This window comes from Pempheris klunzingeri, chromosome 16, assembly GCF_042242105.1.
Source record: "Pempheris klunzingeri isolate RE-2024b chromosome 16, fPemKlu1.hap1, whole genome shotgun sequence".
Classification (NCBI taxonomy): Eukaryota; Metazoa; Chordata; class Actinopteri; order Acropomatiformes; family Pempheridae; genus Pempheris; species Pempheris klunzingeri.
This window is the reverse complement of record NC_092027.1, coordinates 13,760,462-13,781,528: the sequence shown is the minus strand read 5'-3', so window position 1 is coordinate 13,781,528 and position 21,067 is coordinate 13,760,462. Positions and strand designations below refer to the sequence as shown.

Genomic DNA, 21,067 nt, shown 5'->3' with positions numbered 1-21,067 from the left:
CAGTCCCTCTCACTGCAGAGCTCAGTCGGTTTGGCGCTGACAGCCACACAGAGATGCTTTCTAATTCCCCACAGGGCGAGCGCGGTGAGGATGCGCTCCGTGGGTTTACTCTGGGTGAAAGATGAGGAGGAGGAGGAGGATGAAGAGGAGGAGGAGGAGGAGGAGGAGGACGGTGCGCCACTTAACTCGAGTTTGTAATCCGCTTGCTCCATCGGGGGCCGCAGAGAGCACGCCGTAGCCGGGGACTAGCGGCCTCTGAGCACGGTGCACCGGCGCCACCTCGTGGTTGTTAGAGCGATCTGAGACCCCCTGAAACAGATTTTCTGCTTCTCAGCTTTGATTGGCTGCGATGCACCTCAGCGGGTTTCTAATAGGCGATGACTGCACACCTGAGACCACTTAGGAATTAATTTAAAGTCCACGCTGTGTGCCATTGGTCCAGATTTAAATGTACAAGGTTCCATTCAACACAGTGTATGAGGAGATTTCACTGGCGAAAAGTCAGATAATGGGGCGCATTTCTATTTGTACTATCTGGTCATATCAGTCACCTAACCTGAATAGTGCTATACAAATAAATATTGATTTTTTAAAAAATGTTTTTAACTGTGCTGGATGTTCTCTGACTTCTACTGTACTCCGAATGAACGCCACTATAGTCTACTTCAACAGGGCTGCATTACCTTTTAGCACTGATTATCTTATTTTGCTTGTTTTATCATATAATCTTTTCTAAACCTTTTCTAAAATCACTGGCGGATAATAGTCAATTTCAAGTGCATCCAGTTCCTACATGGCATTAAAGCTTCATCCTGCGGGCTTAGGCCCGGTGCCACATTATTCTCACATCAAGACATTGATTTAGATGGCAACAATTTTAAAACGGATATTTTCCGAAACGGATTTGTGTGGCTCTCGTGAAAGCCCGTTTATCCTGATAAATTATTCTAATAAATCCAGCATAGGTCTACACTATGGCAACATATTTTATAATAGCCTAAAACTGTCGCAATAGACTCATTATGGCTCATTATTTATGTACCAGCCCCAGATATCACAATTAATTTCCCCTACAGCTTCTGTCTCGCAGATTTATTTTTGACATGACCTCTGTTGGTAATGTGGTGCGGATAGTCAGTCCAGATCTGTCACTTTTCGGATGAGATCACATTAGTGACCCCAGCTTTGTGCGGGTGGACCACGCCCCGGCCCCGGCGTGCGGTGCACCAGGCTAGGCTAGCCCTCAGCTGCTACATCCGGGCGCTCCGCTCGGTGTACAAACCCTGCGAAGATGGCGACTTCAGGGAGGAGTGCTTTATTATCCTCCACCTCAGTGGGACCTAAGAGCACACTGGAGAGCTCCAACCAAGAGGAGGAGGACGGACAGGACTTATGGTGGGCGATATCTTATTAAAGCTGGGTTTGTTGTGAGCAGGGTTTGTGTGCGCCGAGGGTCCATTGTGCTGGGAGGAGGATGGTTTGACAGCTAGTTAGCTAACGATGCTAGCTAGCATCAGCACCAGACTGACACAGCAGCACGGGCTCGCTTTAGCCGCTCGCTGTCAGTCGTTGTTTGTTAATGAATGAATGAACAAGCCTTGTCTGGCCGTGCTGTAACGCGGCTCTTCTGTCTGCAGGTCCACCATCCTCAGTGAAGTGTCCACCCATTCAAGATCTAAGCTACCGTCCGGGAGAAATGTCCTGGTCATGGGTGGGTATCGGTGTGTGACTGCAGTCTCCTGGTTAGCCAATAGGCATCGTTAGCTTGAACAGCCCAGGAGCTGGTGATCGTCTCATCCTGGTAGACTTAATACTGCTTGATAGCTAAGCTAGCTTGCTTTTGTGTTCAAGCCTGGAGGAGAGTGCGTCGGGTAGCAGAGAGAGGGAGACAGGTGTATTTTTCTGAGATGCAGGCACACACACACACACACACACACACAGTCTCATCGCCTTGTGAGGGAGAGTCGGGCCGTTTTGAAACACTGCAAGTCATTGTAGCATCTAGTGATGCTAGTAGCAGCTAGGTGGAGAGGATGATGCTGAGGGACAAGATGAGGCACCAGCCCCCCACCCACACCCACACCCACACACACACCAGCGGGGCTCTGTGTGCAGACAGGGTGCCTCCCTGTCTCGCTCCGTCCTCGTGTCCCGCTGCTGGCCACACACTCAAACACACACACACACACTGTACACATCCGCTTGAGATAATCCGCAGCCGGCTACCCGGTCCAGCTAATCAGCGAGTTGTTCACCGATGTAAAGTGTGACTGTAAAGCCATTTCTCTGCTTTGCTGTCCATAACAACATCTGCGATAGGATGCATCGAGTCCCCCTGTCGACCCAAGTTAATATTGCGTTGTGTAAGGATGGACGGAGCCTTGACCTTATAGCGTACACAATAAAAATAATGTCATGCTGACAGCTTTGAGGATAATAATGTTAGAACAAATGCAGTCATTTGACAGCAGATTATTAGGGCAGCTGATCCTTCATGAAAACTGCAAACTATTGATGATAATACAGCTATTGCATGTTGCACTGGTCAAGGGGATTAGATTGTTTACAGTATGTTACACACTTATTTGTGTAGAGTTGAAAAGATTAGACGATTAATCAGTTGGGTGATCTATGGAAAATATCTACGACTATTTTGCTGATCAATAAATGGTTTAAATCATTGTTCAAGTAAAAATATCAAACATTTCCTTGTTAAAACTTGTCAGTTGTTTAGATCTGGTGCTTTTCTTTGTCCCATGGGACAAGAAACTGAATATTTTTTGGATTTTGGGCCGTTGATTGAACAAAACAACCCATGATAAGATGTCATCTAAGGATTGAGGAAATTCTGACGGACAAATGGCTAATGAATGAATCAAGAAAGTAATGAATGTGTAATGAAAATAAGCATTAATTGCAGCCATATATTTTGTGCAGTTTTCTAAACAAATGTGCACTTGTGCACACCACACACTATTAACCCTGCAGCGTGTAACTATTACAGCTCATAGCATGATGGAGGAGAGGACACACTGACATATTAGACACTTTAATCAGTGGCGTGGTGTTGTTAGCCCCTTAAAATGCTTTTACCAAATATTAATTTCTGTTTACTCTAAATCGAAAGCATTTATGATTTCTACACTAAACTGAAATGTTATTATAGCAGTGGATGCTTGCCAGGAAGAGTCTACTACCATAATTGTATTACTTACTGATTTTGTGTGTGTGTGTGTTAAGGTGAGGTGGGTTCAGGAAAGACCACCTTGGTTGCAAAGCTACAGGGGGTCGAAGAGTACATGAAAGGGCGCGGCCTGGAATACCTCTACTTCAGTGTCCATGACGACGACATTGATGGTAACCCGCAATTGTCAGCTGTTCACTGATGCTACATGTCTGAAGTCCATGTAGTCTTGCAGTATGATTGTAAAGGAATGTGTATTTATGTGCTTTGTCTGTGTGTGTGTGTATTTACGTGTTTTGTCTGTGTGTGTGTTTATAGACCAGACGAGGTGTAATGCCTGGGTATTAGACGGAGACCTTTACCACAAAGGTCTACAGGGAGTAGCTGTGCCAGTGGACTCGATCGGCAACACGTTGCTGCTGATAACACTTGACATGTCACGGCCATGGAACGCCCTGGACTCTCTCCAGAAGTGGGCCGCTGTCGCTAGGGAACACATCGACAAACTTCGGGTTGCCCCGGAAACGCTGCGGGAACTTGAGCACAGACGTGAGTCATACTGACAGCTGTCAGGCTGACTAGTAGACTAAGTCGAAAAATAAAGTATAAGGAAGTATTTCTTTAAATTGTAACCCCTTTATTATTTGTTTATCATTGTTGGTGTTCTTTAAAGTTGTTTGTGTGTGTGTGTGTGTGTGTGTGTGTGTGTGTAGTTGTAAAACAGTTCCAGGAGTACACAGAGCCAGGGAGTGGGGAGGATGGCACCCCGCAGAGGAGGAGTGAAGATGAGGAGAGTGTGCTGCTGCCATTAGGAGACAACACACTTACACACAACCTGGGGATACCAGTGGTGGTTGTCTGCACCAAGGTACACACACTCAGTCATTGCTGGCTTATGTGGGAAACACATTTTACTTTTACCTTAAAATCAAAGTGTACATTATCCACTCTGTGCTGTATACATGCCGTTATTCCAGGACTGTGGAAATGTCATTGTTTAATAATGTAGAAATAGAAAGGTCTTAAAGAAAAGTCTTTTTTTTTTTTTTTTTGGCATTGCGTCTCCTTTCACACATTCACCTCTGCCTGACACCTGCCAATCTGACATCAGTGCGATGCCATCAGCACACTGGAGAAGGAGCACGACTACAGAGACGAACACCTGGACTTCATCCAGTCTCACGTCAGACGTTTCTGTCTGCAGTGTATCCTTCACTAAACATTGTCGCTGCCTTTGGCTGCTGTGAGCCAAAAGGCGCTCACACAACAAATTTGAATAGTCAGAAAACAATGAAACTGTTGATCAGTACAGTGTGCCCAGGGGGTTTTATCGGGCTGTTGATCAATACCACTGACTCTGCAATTTTCCTGTCAGATGCTGAGATTTAAGGCATTCATTCACATTTTTGGCCTGTGCTCTCCTGACGTCCAGCTACTCAGTGCTGAAGGATGGTGATGCAGCTGAGTGATCGGCACTACCAAGGTGTTTTGTTCTGTCATAGACTAAGCGCACAGTAGTATTGTTATTGCAGTATTTTGGCCACATATGCTGTATCTGAACGGTTGTTGTTGCAAAGAGGGTTCGATAAAAGCCAAAAGATTCCCCAGCACTGCTTGAAATTGTTTGTTTTTCAGGATCATCCTCCAGCCAATGCTGAGTGGAAATAGTATTATGTTTTCACGGGTTATGTGTTTAAAATGAGCCAAGATTGCATGCTGTCTTAGTGTTATCTTCTTTGTATTGGTAAAAACTTGTCACTGTTAGAATCTTTTTTTCTGTAGTGCTACAGTTATTAAGAGATGCCAGTTTTTTTTCACTGTGGTGGTAGTTTTTATTTTTGCTCCCATATTTAGAAAATGGTAGTGTTGAAAATATCCTTGACGCCCATGTCAGACGGAGCGTCTCTGGTTTACACATCAGTGAAGGAGATGAAAAACCTGGACATCCTGTACAAATATCTGGTCCACAGACTCTACGGCTTTCCTTTCCACTGCCCGGCACAAGTGGTGGAGAGAGATGCTGTCTTCATGTAAGCCTGTGTGTGTGTGGGTGTGTGGGTGTGTGTGTGGGTGTGTATGTGCTAGAACAGCGGGGGCCACCTGTATTTGGTATGTAACCCTCCCTTGCTCTGTCAGTCCATCAGGTTGGGACAATGAGAAGAAGATTGCCATACTACACGAGAACTTCCAGACAATAAAAGCAGACGACAGCTTTGAGGACGTAATAGTCAAACCGCCAGTCAGAAAGGTACAGGCTAAAACTATGTACTTGCTAAAACTATTTACTTACTAAAACAACGGCTAACTTGGAAAGATCCTCGTAGGCAAGCTGAGGTTACAGCAGAACCAATTGATTAGTGCTGCTGGCAGTGAAAGATGATGTAGAAAGTAATGATCCATTCATTACTTTCTACATCATCTTTCACTGCCAGTGTACTAGGCTTTACCCAATATCTCTGCAGGCATCAAGATGGTTTTATCCAGTCTAATTTATTAGCTGTTGTAGAGCTGCAAAGAAGGGCTTGAAGTGAAAAAGACTCATTCTTTGTTTTGTTTTTTTTTGCTTGTCACCAGATTGTACATGAAAAGGAGATTCAGGCAGAAGACGACCAAGTGTTTCTGGTAAAACTGCAGGTCCGAAAATTTCTGTTGTTTTAATGCCACTTTGTTTGCTGCTTATGGGCACCCCAATTAAATCTGACTTGAGGGTCTTGATATGTTAATTAAATACTAATTGGTGAGAGTGTGCATGTTGCGCTCTAATTTGCAGTCGCTGCTCGCCAAACAGCCCGCTGTGACAGCAGGGCGGCCAGTGGTGAGTGCTCCTTTTTTCTAGTTTTGGCTTGATTATATGAAGCGTCTCAGTGTCAATATGTGTGAAATAAACTGCTGTTGCTTGTAGGACACCACCACCAGAGCACCCACTGGTTCCCCCAGGACGAGTAATCGCTCTGCAGCGGCCAACGTAGCAAACGCCATGCCACAGTCAGGTACGTCATGCATTTCATCACTGCACACACATGCCCACTGCATGGCTTCGTGTGAATGTGAGTCTCTGTGTGTGTGCATGTTGTTGTTGTTGTTTTTTTTAACTCTAGTCCCTATATGCTGCAGGTCAGACCAGTGAGGGCGTGTTGGCCAATTTCTTCAACAGTCTACTGACAAAGAAAGCGGGGACAGGAGGTCCGGGGACGCCAGGTGGCGGTAACAACACTCCAGGAACAGTACGCAAGTCAGGTGAGAATACACACCAGGTGTTACGATGCTTTGGTTTAGTTGGATAGAGAAAAAAGTGAAATGTATTCAATCGTGTTTTTACGATTTAATGGCATTTTCAGTTGCTCCTCATCACTCGGCTTCTTTTTGGTTTCCACCTCCCATCTGCCATCCTTTTATTTTCTCATCTCTTTACTCTCCTGTCCTCTACTCCAGACATGAACATAACACACGGTAAAGAGAATCATAAAAGGGTCTGAGTGCATCTACCAACCACACAAACAAACACCTATCATCTTTCTGCCTGTTTGTAGCTCTGCATGTTTCTTTTTCATTCATAACTATGCTCACGGTGTGTTGTACAGTCTCACTGTTAACATCATTCATAATGTGTATATGTGTATGCACTAGTCAGAGGATGCTGGCCACGTTAAGGTGTGTGAGAGAGACATTTCTCATATATTACTGCTTGTGTATGCCATTGTTCATTTTCAGAAGAATCCCATCTTTTCTTTGACCCCCACCCTCCCTTCCCTTGGGCCTCCAACTTAACTCCAGCATCCGAGGAGGAGCAATGCCAGGATCAAGCTTCCTCTGTCCCCCACTTTCTTCTTGTGTAAATGCACGTGGACTAGGCTGTGGGCTATCAAATATTTGTTTATTTAAATGACTAGACTATATGAAGTCTTTGTTAAATGAAGAACTGCCCAATCTGAGAACTGATGTTGCAGTTCAGGAGATGATCCCATGGCACCAAAAGCGTTTCAGAGGTCATGTGAGAAGGAATAGGTGCATTGATTTCATACTATGGGGATCCAGAACTTTGTAAAAATCACCAGCAGAAAGGCCAACATGTTTCAGAAGGGCACTCTTTTCTTCTCACCTACTTGGTTGGTGGAAAAAAGTGCTAACTATGCTAGGATCATTTCATTTGGTCATTTAATTGCACCCTAATGTTTCCTGTCCTAACACCCTATCTCCATTCTGCTTCTCTACATTATTTTTTTTGGCATGTTGCATTGCGTTTCTCATAACTAACATCTGCCACAAACATTGCACATGATTCTAACCAAGGCTGGGCAATATGGGTAAAACTATTCAATATCCAATATTTCATCCAGCTCTTGTTTTACCCATGTGTAACTGCCTTTGTGCTTATTGCATCCTGCCTTAACCACTCAATGCTGTGAAAATGCACTGTTATTTATCTTGTTTGAGATTTTGGTTACTTTCGCTGTGAGATGGTACTTATTTGTATTTGCCCACACTTGATGCAGGTTCGAAGCTGGGCCTGGGCGACGTACAGGCGGAGCTGGACCGCATATCCAGCCGGGAGACTGACTCGGACTTGCCCAATGCCAACGAGACCCCTGCCACCGACGGCCAGGACACATGAAGACCAACACACTTCACCCTGCTCTTCTTCTCTCCCCTGCCTCAACCTCAAGCATCCTCCTCCTCCCTTGTCCTCCCTCCCTACGCTCTCACACTCCACTCCATCACAAAGATGTGGGGAGGAAGAGGGATGTAGGGGGAAAGGAGGGGTGGGCACACAGTTTTCCCTCCCCATCGTTTTTCACTGTCTCTTCAAGGAGATGAACTCACCCTCACTTCCCCTGCCCCTTTTTCCCCGCAACTCATTCTCCTCCCCCCTTTTCTCCTCTCTTCCTGGCTGTTGCGCTGAGGGCAAATATTTGTCATTGTTACATATAAGACTGTCTGTTACATGAGAGTAAATGGGTATGGGGGACCAATGGGGGTGTGGAGGTTGGGATGAGAAGAAGCGAGGGGCAGGTTGAAGAAGATTGATTGCGAGAATGAAAGCGAGGGTGTTTTATCCATCCATTTCTTGTGATGGTACAGGTAGTGTTTTTACTGTAGGAACTGCTGAAGGGCGCATGTTGAAGAAACTGCACTTAGGAACTATAGGGATGATTGTGTGATTGTGTGTTTAATGTGTGCGGGGCACGTCACACTTGGCCAGAGGAAGAGATTCAGAACAAAAAAAAATATGCCTGAAACAAAATTTCAAACAGTCTCATTTGGTTTTTTTTAAGATGAAGGGACAAACATACCAGTATTTGTGTGTGTGCATATGAGTGTGTGTGTGTGTGTGTGTGTATGTGTGAGGGAGTGAGGCAGATCGAGAAAATTAAGGATGTTGCTTCAACCTAGACCTGTATGTGGAGAGATTTTGGCTGTTTGCATTTCAACCAAAAGGCAAAAAAATATTACTATGCTTTTACACTACAAGCTCTCAAAACAGTGCATACACTATTATATTACTACAGCAGCCTTGTCTGCTAGACTACACAAACCAAACATGACAAAAAAGTTCACACTCAAGCTCTTGTCCTGTGTAGAAGGCACCTCTAGCCCACCACGACACCAAGTTCTACAATTGGCCAAACTTCCCCCTCGTGGTACATACTGCTCAAACCTGTAGATAACAGACACTGAAAAGGGAGGGTGGTAGGGGGTGGGTAGCTGAGCTTTACTTGTACAGAAAGAAGCACTAGTGATTCATAGTTACTGCGGGCAGGGTGGTGGGTGGGCAAGAACTGGGGGTCAGAACTAGGGAGGGTCACACCAAGAATGTACAGTCATTGTCTCGCTGATTGGTCCTGTTATTTCAGAGCTCTGTGTTGGCGTTTGTATAATCAGATCTGTTAATCAGTCAAATAAAAGGTGTATTTATTCGGATTCATCCACCTGGCTTCTCTTTGCTTTTTGTTTTAGCAGTCATTTGTCCTCAATTCACTCTGAATAGGAAGTCATATTTTGTGATGAAGAATTGTTACAAAGGTGACCTTATGCAAGACACCACATTTTGGGATTTTCTTGGTTTTTAAAAAAAAATTAAATCATAAGAATTTATTTAGAAAACATCCAACTTGGAGAAAATGAACACATAAGTGACTGAACCATATGAGTAGATACTGTTGCAGGCGCTATTAGTAGTCTCACCATGAAGGCATTATTTGTCTTTAAGCAGACAAATACAATACATTTCAGATTACTGGACTGGAAGGACAATCATGCACTTGGACAGATTAGACAGAATAAAAGCAACTAATTTTTGTCAAATTAATGAATATACATGTAAGAGAAGGTTCGCTCCTCTATATTAGAAATGGATCTGGGTATGAGATTTGTAGATGTTCCTGATGACCAGTCTAATTTTTTGATGATACCCCGCAGACGCACAGTAATTGTGCTTTATCTTGTCTTTACTATTTATCATGCAATAGCCTTTATTACTCAAGTAAGTGAAACGTACTTGCTCCTCTCTCCACCACAGTTGGAGACAGTAGATGAGCTTCACACAATTTAATTCTCAGGGTTTCATGTCAGTCCTACAGACTAAATAAAAAAAAGTGGAAAATAATTAAAATCCAGAGGCAGTCACTGAAATAAATGTCATCACTTTATGATTCATCTTCAGCAGTGTATGAGAAATTATATAGTCACACCTTCATTTGCTCTGGTAGCATGTGGTCTGTCTCATTACTGTCTTCTCTCAGATATTATTTATACCCCTTGCAGACATGTGACAGAATTATTTCATTAGCATTACTTCACATTTCTGTTGCTCTTTGAGATGAGATGAATAGGAAAGTGTTCCCAATGATTACTGTGGTATAATAAATGATCAGAAGTTTCCTTTTTCATTTCTTGTAGCAATACCAATGAGCTCCCCAATGACACTTTGGACTTTGACCTTTTCTAGTCTAAAGCACGTGTCAGACACATGAACGTGTACTAGACTACAGTGACACTTTCTTCTTTGATTGTTATAGCCATAAATATTATACAGCCATAAAAATTGATCAAATGGTCAAACTAGATGCATCGAAGTGGATGTTAGATATCAGACTGTTGTTAACGCAGGCATGTGCATTGCAATTTGATTACAGCAAACCTCTGAACAATTGCTCAAAATGTAAATGCATGCATAAGAAATGAATTTTCAAGAATAAAGATATTCAATGTTTTTAAGCATTTTAAAGCCACACAAAGTAGCCTTGATATATCCTAATATGTGTGAGTTTTACTGTCAGCCATTAGTCAGTAAGTGATGGACTGAAATCACAGCTGTCTCAAGTTGATCAGTTAATATAAGGACAAAAACAGTGATAGGGCCAAATGGTCGAATGCTACTGATTCCACCACAGCACAGTATGATGTTCCTGTGGCTATTGTGTTTCTCTTACAATTAATGTTTTGTCTTATAGATGGACACTATGTGTCATGGGATCAAGTTATGGGCTTGAATCCAGTCATGAAAATCTAAAGCTTTTTATGTGGTGTAATTTTGCTGTCTTCTTTCTTTAAATATTGCGGCTTTGCATTTGCAAAAAGAGCTCCACTTTAACTTTGTGCCAGTGGATGTGAGAGGTGTTTGATTTTATTGAATAAGGTAAATGCATGCATAATACAGAGCTGCTAGGGGAAATGTTTGTGTCTCTGAGTTAACTGGATGTTAATTAACCCCCTCTATCATATCACAGCAGCTCATGAATCACATTCCTTTCTAATGAATGCACCTCGCCCTCCCCACCACTACAGCAACTATCACAAACCTTACATTAACATGGGGGAGAAATCCCAAAAATGAAAAGCAAATTGCTCTTAATATGAAAATGCCTAAATATCTGGCAATAAGTGCAGAAGAATAGTTTCGATGCTAAAACTTTATTTTAAATGGCGGCCTAGTTTTTAGAGTGCGGCAGAATACTGTATTTTCCTCTTCGCCATCTTGATGTTCGACCGCACAGGCGGAAGCAACATCTTCGGCGGAGCAACAGCGGGTGTGGTTCGGACTTGTACGGGTGGTTCACCTAGCAGCCCTTTTCCTATTTTCAGCCAAGAGAAAAGAGAAAATCTTCCCGACAAGAACCACGGAGGAGCCGCTCGACTCTGGTAAAGATAGTATGTTTACTACATCTCTTATACAACCATTTCGCAGCACGTCAGTGTTTGCTTCACCAGAGAAATTCATCTTTGGCTGGGGAGGGGGCTCCGGTGGGGTTTTCTGATTTGGCTGGCAGCACAGCAGGTTTTGTACGGTGGCGCTTGGATCTACTTTTCATACGTCCTGGTTAGCTAAGCTAATCAAACCAGAATTGAGCATTTGGAGGGTTTGCTTGAAAGTCACGACTCCAACCATGAGCTGATTTGTAACAGTGGTTACCTCTAGTGTTGGTAGTGCTGCAGGACAAGTTTGAACATTTTAGTCTTCGTGAGTGAAGCCCTAAACGGTGTTTGTTTATGTTAGCTAGTTAGCTAACTAGCGGAGGGTTTAGCTAGGCATGTTACGTTAGCTTAGCGAGCGTTCAAGGTAAGCTAGCCAACCTGTTAGCTAGCAGCAGCGGCGGCTAACGCATGCTAGCGCTTCGGTCTTGAATATGTCAATTAATTATGTTTATTGACTGATGCAACCTACTCCGCTAACTGGGTTATAGTGTAGTTTAAAACGCTTGTTACGCTCATAGTTAGACCCACCATGAGAGGAGGAGTCATGGAAGTGATTGCGGGGCGGAGGGGGTAGTTTCTCTCATTGGAAACCCAAGCTGCGAGGTCGGAACTTGGCCGTGGTAGGGGGAGGGGGAGAAATATGCCTTTGATGTTCTTTGCCGCTGAATGGTGAATTGTGTTCATGCTGGCCTGGAAATACCCACCGCTTTGCTCTCTCGGCTGGAGGTGGAGGCTCGGCATTTCCCCTCATAGCTACGACAGTAAGCCAAACAAGCGTCTGAATCAGAGGGAGCTGGCTCAGGTAGCGCAGAAGACAGCGGTTTTAAAATTTAGACCACGTTGGAGAAACGCATAAACATTACGATTAAGTTTGGCTTTGGCAAGCAAGAACTCAAGGTTGAGTGCGAGTTGTCTTATTTTCCCCTGTGTACCTGTTTCCTTTTACAGACATATCTGCTGTGCGGGCTGAGGGCAGGCAAGAACAATGGCTACCCAGTGTAAGTATGAAAAACTTTAATACAAATGAGCTTTATGCTAATATGAACACGGGCATCCACAATCTATCTTTCATTTCCAAACATAAAGAGTTTCTCTTTACATAAATTAATGAATAACTGTGAGCCCTGAGGCACTGTGGAAATTGGAAAAGTGGGAGCTAGGTGAGCACATGTCACAGTATCCCAAGTAATTATGGTTCGCCTTTTGTTACATTTGAGTTTCTCTTTCAGGGGAAAAAAAACGTGTCAGCGGATTATAGGAGGAATTTGATGTTTATTGAATCAATTTATTATCAGTACCTGAGGGTATCGGGTATAAAACAATGCAAGCTTTTCCTTTGCTTTATACTCTTCCTATCTGTATTTGCGTAAACAGGAATACATGTTTTGTCTACCACTTTAATTCTTACATCTCCTGTCGGCATTAACTCATGATTACACATGTTGTAAAACTACATTAGGTTACTGAAACCAAGAGACGCTATTGTTAAAAATATTCTTAAAGTGAGAAATGGCTTGAAGTTAGAAACTAAGTTGATGTGAGTGAACAAAACATTACTCTTCGCATTCCTTGTGTTTCATCTTCTTGTCCCCTTTGATTAGCTGATTTGATGGAGCTGGATATGGCAATGGGAGACAGCAAGGCTGCAGTGAGCCAGTGGCAGCAGCAGTCCTACCTGGATTCAGGGATTCAGTCTGGAGTCACCACCACAGCACCATCTCTGAGTGGCAAAGGAAACCCTGATGCTGAGGAGGATGATCCAACTCTCTACGACTGGGAGTTCAACCCACCCTTCACTCCTGAGGCCACAGGTATAGATACTAATAAATATCATGATATTTGCTACATCGGGGTAGCTACTACAGTGTTAATAAGGTGGCAAAATCTCTGACAATTTATGATAATTTCATGCTAATAATTGTCATATCGCAATACTTTCAGACATTGAGGGGTATGCCATGACCCGGGCCCAGCGTGTGCGTGCTGCCATGTTTCCTGAGACTTTGGAGGAAGGCATCCAGATTCCGCCTACCCAGCTGGATGCTGCCCACCCCACAGCAGTGCAGCGCCTGGCAGAGCCCTCTCAGATGCTGAAGCATGCTGTAGTCAACCTCATTAACTATCAAGATGACGCTGAGCTGGCCACCCGTGCCATCCCTGAGCTTACTAAACTGCTCAATGACGAGGACCAGGTATGTGTACAAGAACACACTCAAACGCCTAAATGGTTCCTGCTGAGTAGTTGATGATGTCGCATCAGTTGGTCATTAACAATGCAATTTACATCCCTTCCTAAGCCAGCCATGGCTAACAAGCATTGTCTCGGTTTAGGTTGTCGTGAATAAAGCAGCTGTAATGGTGCATCAGTTGTCAAAGAAGGAGGCATCGCGCCACGCCCTGATGCGCTCCCCACAGATGGTTTCGGCCGTGGTTCGTGCCATGCAGAACACTGGAGATGTGGAAACAGCTCGCTGCTCTGCTGGCACCTTGCACAACCTTTCCCACCATCGTGAGGGGCTCCTCGCAATCTTCAAATCTGGAGGCATTCCTGCCCTGGTCAAAATGCTGGGGTAAGTAACTGGATGAACTGTGGTGCTTTTTAACTGCATATGTGATGGATTAGATAGATTATCAGTGTGCACACACAAAAAATGGTCCGCAGCTAGCGACAAGAATGTGGAGAAGCTGTTTGTGTTGGGGTTTATTGCAGCGGAAACAAAATTTCATGAGACGTTTTCGATTTAGTTGTAGTTCAAATTTCTGTTGGTTTACAATACTGCAGTGTATCAAAGAATGAAAACTCATAAGGCAGGCCCTAAAGCTGTTTTATGGGTTTGACTATTGACTACGTCCCATTGGCCGCTGACTGACAAGATTTTGTTTATGTTTTGGCCTAAATATATTAAGAAGGCTGCAGCGTTATATTTTCCACAGAGGCCTGAATGACAATTTATTTGTCTGACATACTCCCTCAACCTCCCCCCTTTTGCCTTTTTGCTTTTCTTCACTCTTTGCTACAGGTAAAGACTGGATACAGTTAAAAAGAATGCAGCAATGTACTCTGCTACAACAGTTATGACTATCAGTCATGATGAAGCAAATAATGAGTCACCTGCAAATAAAGGCAAACAATGGTACAGCTTTCACCAAGCATTAGCCAACCATCACCTGCACGGAGAAGCACATCTTAAGACCAGTGAGCTTTAGATGTGAGAAAAGCAGTATGACAAATGGCTGTATGTTCAAATAACCAACTCCAGGTCTACACCGACCAGCTACATTCCCTGAACAGAATATTCCTCGATGTGACACATTTGATGTTAAAATGCCTTCCTTAATGCTCTGTGTTTTCCATGAAAAGCCAATGCACACAGCCAAAACATTTAGCTGTCGGGCAAGTTGTAACCTGTTGGATATCACGTGTGTTTGAATTTGTACCTGGAGTCATATTACTCCACTTAAAAGCTGGATGGAACCATAGCATGAGACTGCACAATGAACTGCCTGAATTTTGTTAGACTACAAACAAGTGACCATGTAGATTTGAATGCAAGAAGCAACTTGGATGATCTAATCACCCCAATGGACAATGGTAATTTTAAAGATGATTATAAAATCATGTTAAAGTTTCCAAAAGTTGCAGTGATTGAGTTTCTTTGTTGTGCTTTGAGTTAAGACTTGGTTGATATGTTAACTGTGTCTTGAATGTTAGATTATTAGAACAGGGTAATTTGCAGATGTCTGTGCAGTGGTTGTGAGTAGCAGGTCAGATCAGCAAGTCATTCTTTGTGGACAGCATGCTTTCCTGTGGTGAGGTGTAGTTGCCAAGTTTCCGTGTTTTGTGGTCTTAAACGTCTGTTGGCAGTTTTTAAGAATTCCTGATGGGTTATAAAAAAAAAAAAAGTGTGGATTTTTTTCTGTTAAATTCTCCAAAAATACAGGACGGTTATGTTTTGTTCTGAAATTGCAACCTGCTCATCTGATTATTTACCATCAAGCAAATGTGGAAGCCTCATTGATTACCGGCATTTGCTGAGCTGTCAATGGCTACTGATTTTTGTCTTATCCTCATGCTCAATCAAGGAAAACCTGTCACTGTCCGTGTGAATTTCTGTGATAATTGTTTGTATTTGAAATGCTAGTTTAAAGGGTGTTTTTGTTTTTTTAAGGTTGTTTTGACTGATCTCTGATTTTGTATATTTTTCCAGCTCACCAGTGGACAGTGTGTTGTTCTACGCCATCACCACGCTCCACAACCTGCTGTTGCATCAGGAAGGGGCAAAGATGGCGGTGCGCCTGGCTGGAGGACTGCAGAAGATGGTGGCCCTGTTGTCCAATACCAATGTCAAGTTCCTGGCAATCACTACTGACTGTCTGCAGATCCTGGCATATGGCAACCAGGAAAGCAAGGTATTGGGACATGAGCTTGTGTATGCATGCATGCATTTACATTCGCTAAGTTCCTCACATATGTGCTCACACCTCTTGGCTGGCAGCAGCATGTTTAAACATAAACGTGTCTTTGTTTTAGCTGATCATTCTGGCCAGTGGTGGTCCCCAGGCCCTTGTCAACATCATGAGGACTTTCACATACGAGAAACTGCTGTGGACCACAAGCAGAGTGCTCAAGGTTCTCTCTGTTTGCTCAAGCAACAAGCCTGCCATCGTAGAGGCTGGTACGTACATAGATAGATAGATTCCGAAATTTAAAGCACAAAACTGAAACTGGACCCATAAATAGTATAAAAGATATAAAATCAATAAATACTAAAGAATAAATTATATTCCATTCATACTCCACACCCACACTACATACATGCATGCAAACAGTAGTGCCTGAAAATATACAGTGATCATAAAATAAGCCATTTCTACATAAAATAGTCCCAGACTATTGCACAGACCTTATGTTTACATACTCACATACATGTGAATGCTGTACTTACTCACAGTACAGAATTCAAAAAACTTAAATGTCCCTGAAGGACAATTTGCTTTACAGATAGCAGTCCAACACAAATGCATTCAATACATCATACAGGACACTGCACAAGATCCATATCACTACACTGTCACTATGAATCATGATGAAAAAATATGCTATAACATCCAAGGTTAAATGTAATGGTTAACACAGTGCTGTGAAAAATACAAATATAAATGTTCTGGTATAACTCATTGCTGTACAACTGCAGGCATTATTACAGGTCTGGCTTGCATTTTGTAGGAAAGACCTCTGATATAATGGATCTGTTTGTTCTCCTTTGGCACGCACATTTATGTAGGAGGCATGCAGGCCTTGGGGCTTCACCTGACAGACCCCAGCCAGCGTCTGGTCCAAAACTGCCTCTGGACTCTGAGGAATCTTTCTGATGCTGCCACTAAGCAGGTACAACACACAGTCTTACAAATGCCAGTTTCTTATTAGCCCCAGGTTCAATGTTAAGAACTGTAGCTCAGTAGTTAATGTGATATTATATATGATTTCCATATTGTTAACAAAAGACTACACCTGTTTTTAAGTATAAAGTGATGTTTTTGTGTGTCTGACAACTACATGCATGCATGCGTCCAGCACACAGGAGTCTCGAGTTGTGTTTGGACAGTTTAACTCTGTGCCCGTTGATGGAATTTAATTTGCTTTAAAGGGTTTGATAAAACAAACTGCCGAATTAGTCGCCTCATTTGTTTTTCGTCTGTTCTTTCCAACCCATTCCCTGCTCTCTCCAGGAGGGAATGGAGGGTCTCCTGGGGACCCTTGTCCAGCTGCTGGGCAGTGATGACATCAATGTAGTGACATGTGCTGCTGGCATCCTCTCCAACCTGACTTGCAACAACTATAGTAACAAACTCATGGTCTGCCAGGTATGTATTACACACGCAGCTTTTGGGAATTGTCTTTGTGTCTAAGGAACACAGACACATGACATTATCAACCTGTAAACATTACTATTTATCTCTGTCGGACATAGATTGTGTACTCTCATTTAAAGCCTATGTGTGCAGCCTTACATTTTTATGTAATAACATGTCGTTCACTGATGCATGTTAGGTTGGAGGCATTGAGGCTCTGGTGCGAACAGTGCTCAGGGCCGGAGACAGAGAGGACATCACAGAGCCAGCCGTCTGTGCCCTGCGTCACCTGACTTCCCGCCACCAGGATGCTGAGATGGCCCAGAATGCTGTGCGCCTTCATTATGGCCTGCCTGTGGTGGTCAAACTACTGCACCCTCCATCCCACTGGCCACTAATCAAGGTCATTAGCATCTTTGCGTTTTTTTTACACCCACACATTTTTACCAGACTAACAAAATATTTGGGATAAAATTTCTATATTGTGTAATCATTGATTAACAGGAATTAATTCCCACTAAAATGTGTTTAATTTTCTCCTTAGGCCACAGTTGGTCTGATCCGCAACCTGGCTCTTTGCCCAGCCAACCACAGTGCTCTGCGGGAGCAGGGAGCCATCCCCCGACTGGTCCAACTGCTCGTCAGGGCTCACCAGGACACCCAGAGGCGCACCAGCATGGGAGGCAACCAGCAGCAGTTTGTGGTGTGTAACCAAGCCAACCACCCCTCAAGCTTTCTTTATTTGCATGTTTAGAATTTTTGTATGGATTTGATTTCCTTTTTCCCAACTCACACAAACAGGAGGGTGTGCGCATGGAGGAAATAGTGGAAGGCTGCACAGGAGCTCTGCACATCCTGGCCCGGGATGTCCACAACAGAATTGTCATCAGAGGGCTCAACACCATTCCACTCTTTGTCCAGGTGAACCTAGAAACCCTCACTGTGAAATGTTTCTCTGGAGATAAGCTCCTACAGTCACAGATCACCTGCACGTAAATGTATTTGTTTGAGCCTAATCTTTCTCTTTACTACTCACTGTCTACAGTTGCTGTATTCTCCAGTGGAGAATATCCAGCGTGTGGCAGCAGGTGTGCTGTGTGAACTGGCTCAGGACAAAGAAGCTGCTGAGGCAATCGAAGCTGAAGGAGCCACTGCACCTCTGACTGAGCTGCTGCATTCCCGTAACGAGGGCGTTGGTGCGTATACATGTGCAAATATAGACTGTGCACATTTCTGAAGGTCAGTGAGAATGTCTACACTGAAACGACTTGTTTACAGTCAAGTTTACTTGTTGCTGTACATTGTCCCCTGTAGCAACCTATGCTGCAGCAGTCCTGTTCCGCATGTCTGAGGACAAGCCTCAGGACTACAAGAAACGTCTGTCAGTGGAATTGACCAGCTCTCTGTTCAGAACTGAGCCTATGGCCTGGAACGAGGTACACACACTCAAAATATACTCTGCAATGCCTGTATTTTATAGTACATACTGTGTACAATCAGTAATGCACTGTAAAATTGGGTCATCCACTCCTCCACCTATAATGGTTCATGTCAGGCTTCACTCGTCACTGTTTTGCCTTTTTATAGACTGGAGACTTGGGACTGGATATGGGAGCTCAGGGAGACCCTCTGGCTTACAGGCAGGATGGTGAGTGCCTGTTTTATCTTTTAATGCAATCCCCACTGTCTCTCACATCTTAGTTCATCAACCTGTGGTTGTATAATTTGATCTTTTGATGTGTGGTTTCTATAGAGATAAATGGATAAAGATAGAATTTATTGTCTTGAATGTCGTCTGACAAAACAGATGTATTTTTGCATGGAGGCTTTAGTCTCTTCAGTTGAGACTTGTTAAGGCAAACCTATGAGATCATAGAAACCCCAAATATCTAATGGAACATTAAACAAATTCTATGTCACCCTGCCTTTTCCCTGCTATATGTTCATTCATTCAGTGCCACTCAGCAATGACTGGCTGAGTACTATGAATTTGTCAGAATAAACCAAGCTTGTACCCATTTAAGGCTTTTTTTCTTTTGCCTGTCAGATTCCGCCTACCGGGCCTACCCAGCAGGCTACGGCCAGGACAGCCTTTTGGACCCCATGATGGAAGGTGCAGACTACCATGCTGACACTCTGCCTGACCTGGGCCACCACACTGATCCATTGCCAGACCTTGGCCACACCCAGGACTTGATGGACAGCAACCAGCTGGCCTGGTTTGACACCGACCTGTAGGATTGGTAAGATGGACCTCCACAGAAAACTTTCAAGTTCACTGTAAAAGCAATATTGATATAAATAGCAACACACTGATGGAACATTTTGTCCTGTGCTCTTTTTGCAGTTGTATTCTGATAGAACCTGCATTGTGATTGGCCTGTATTGTCTGAATCAGCATTATGATTGGCCTGTAGAGTTGTTGAGGGTAAAGAGAGGAATAAGGGGTCTTGGAAAGTGCCTGACACAAGAAAACAAAGAAGATGGTTGCCACGGGAATGTTAAAGCAAGTCGAAGCTGGGGGGAAAAGCAGGGATTAAAGTATCGAAGAGATGTGGAATCACACAATGGAGGTCTTGGAGCAGGTTACCTAAATGGATGAGTGCACATGAGGTGGATCTTAAAAGTTTGAAACACATGTTTTAGCCTTGCCTGTATTCTTATCAGTTTTTTGTTTCTATTTTTCTTATTCTATTTTTTTATTTCTTTTTGTATTACTCATTCTCTGTTATGGTACTGACCCAGCTTGTCTTCGCACTAGCATCTTCATTTTCTCTTCAATGCTAATCATTTGTAATTTTTTTTTTTAAAAACGTATATTACATGTAGTGTTAAGTTATAGTGATATTATACAATGTTCCTTTGGTTTATGGCCGAATGTGTAGAACACTAATAATCAGTTGAATTGTACTCTGACTTATAGTGTAACATTGTGTAGTTTTTTTTTATAATCTCAAAAATGGAGAATTATGCATTCTTAATATGTGCTTGTTTAAGCATAAAATATGTCAGTGTCACAAATGTTCTAAAGAGGGATATGGGTGAAATTGAGGGTGGGCTGGGGATAAATCTAGAGACAAGTGTTTTATATACAGTATCACTGGTAGGTTAACAACTATTTTGTATGCTATCATTGGATGTCTGATAGAAAAGTCTTTAACGCTATCATTGGTGGTCTAATAAAACCCAGTTTTATGTGCTATCAAGGGTAGCTAGGTTGATGAACCAGTTGTAGTCCTGCTGTGCTTATTTTGGAGACGAGGTTATGACACGGCTGAACAATAAAATGGCATTTTATTTCATTTAGTCTCTGTCCTGTGTCTTCTGTCCATCATATAAAGACTGTTGACTTCAGTGACAGTCAGGCCTGTGTTTTCATGCCCTTGCATTATGAAGGGGTCATGAATGCAGTGACAGCTTGTGAAATTACCCTCAAGTTGTGCCACACAACCCTGACATTAATTCAGTCGTCTAATTCAAATGTGTATGAAAAGCTTTTTTTTTTTTTTTGTCCATTTTGAATTCTGTATCCTCTGCACTTACATGGTGACAGTGTTAGACAAAATATCAAAGCTGGAATACACAAGATAGATGAGAGAGCACAAAGGATACAAAAAACTGACCTAAGAATATATTTGAAATATAGACATGGTGCCATCTGAAATGTTACTGAAATGATGTCCTACAACAGTTTCTTGTTCACAAGGAGGTGACTGGTAAAGATATACAACTATTGCTATTTGAGATGAATAGTCAAAGAACTTCAATGTGTGACCAAATTATTATTAATTTAAAGGTTCAGTTCTGAAATGAAACCTAAGGCTGTTAGAAAATAAG

General features: G+C 43.0%; 2 protein-coding genes across 4 annotated transcripts; both read left to right on the top strand.

Moving 5' to 3' along the window:
* The first annotated feature begins 1,291 nt into the window (after window positions 1-1,291).
* dync1li1 (dynein, cytoplasmic 1, light intermediate chain 1) lies at window positions 1,292-9,107 on the top strand. Of its 2 annotated transcripts, XM_070846249.1 has the most exons (14): window positions 1,292-1,395; window positions 1,638-1,711; window positions 3,241-3,357; window positions 3,503-3,733; window positions 3,898-4,052; window positions 4,296-4,389; window positions 5,079-5,214; window positions 5,321-5,432; window positions 5,759-5,818; window positions 5,955-5,999; window positions 6,087-6,174; window positions 6,299-6,421; window positions 6,617-6,634; window positions 7,678-9,107. In XM_070846249.1, the coding sequence occupies exons 1-14, from the start codon at window positions 1,292-1,294 to the stop codon at window positions 7,794-7,796; spliced, it is 1,476 nt and encodes a 491-aa protein (XP_070702350.1). In that variant the 3' UTR covers window positions 7,797-9,107. The 2 variants fall into 2 exon arrangements, with proteins under 2 accessions (XP_070702350.1, XP_070702351.1); XM_070846250.1 differs by lacking the exon at window positions 6,617-6,634.
* A 2,098-nt stretch (window positions 9,108-11,205) lies between these two features.
* LOC139215147 (catenin beta-1-like) lies at window positions 11,206-20,532 on the top strand. Of its 2 annotated transcripts, none has more exons than XM_070846015.1 (17): window positions 11,206-11,323; window positions 12,326-12,375; window positions 12,979-13,188; window positions 13,319-13,569; window positions 13,709-13,947; window positions 15,586-15,787; window positions 15,909-16,053; window positions 16,663-16,766; window positions 17,108-17,242; window positions 17,430-17,633; window positions 17,775-17,933; window positions 18,032-18,151; window positions 18,276-18,426; window positions 18,545-18,666; window positions 18,818-18,878; window positions 19,278-19,473; window positions 19,578-20,532. In XM_070846015.1, the coding sequence occupies exons 2-16, from the start codon at window positions 12,363-12,365 to the stop codon at window positions 19,466-19,468; spliced, it is 2,307 nt and encodes a 768-aa protein (XP_070702116.1). In that variant the 5' UTR covers window positions 11,206-11,323; window positions 12,326-12,362; the 3' UTR covers window positions 19,469-19,473; window positions 19,578-20,532. The 2 variants fall into 2 exon arrangements, with proteins under 2 accessions (XP_070702116.1, XP_070702118.1); XM_070846017.1 differs by having other exon boundaries at window positions 11,206-11,332.
* Window positions 20,533-21,067: the final 535 nt, after the last annotated feature.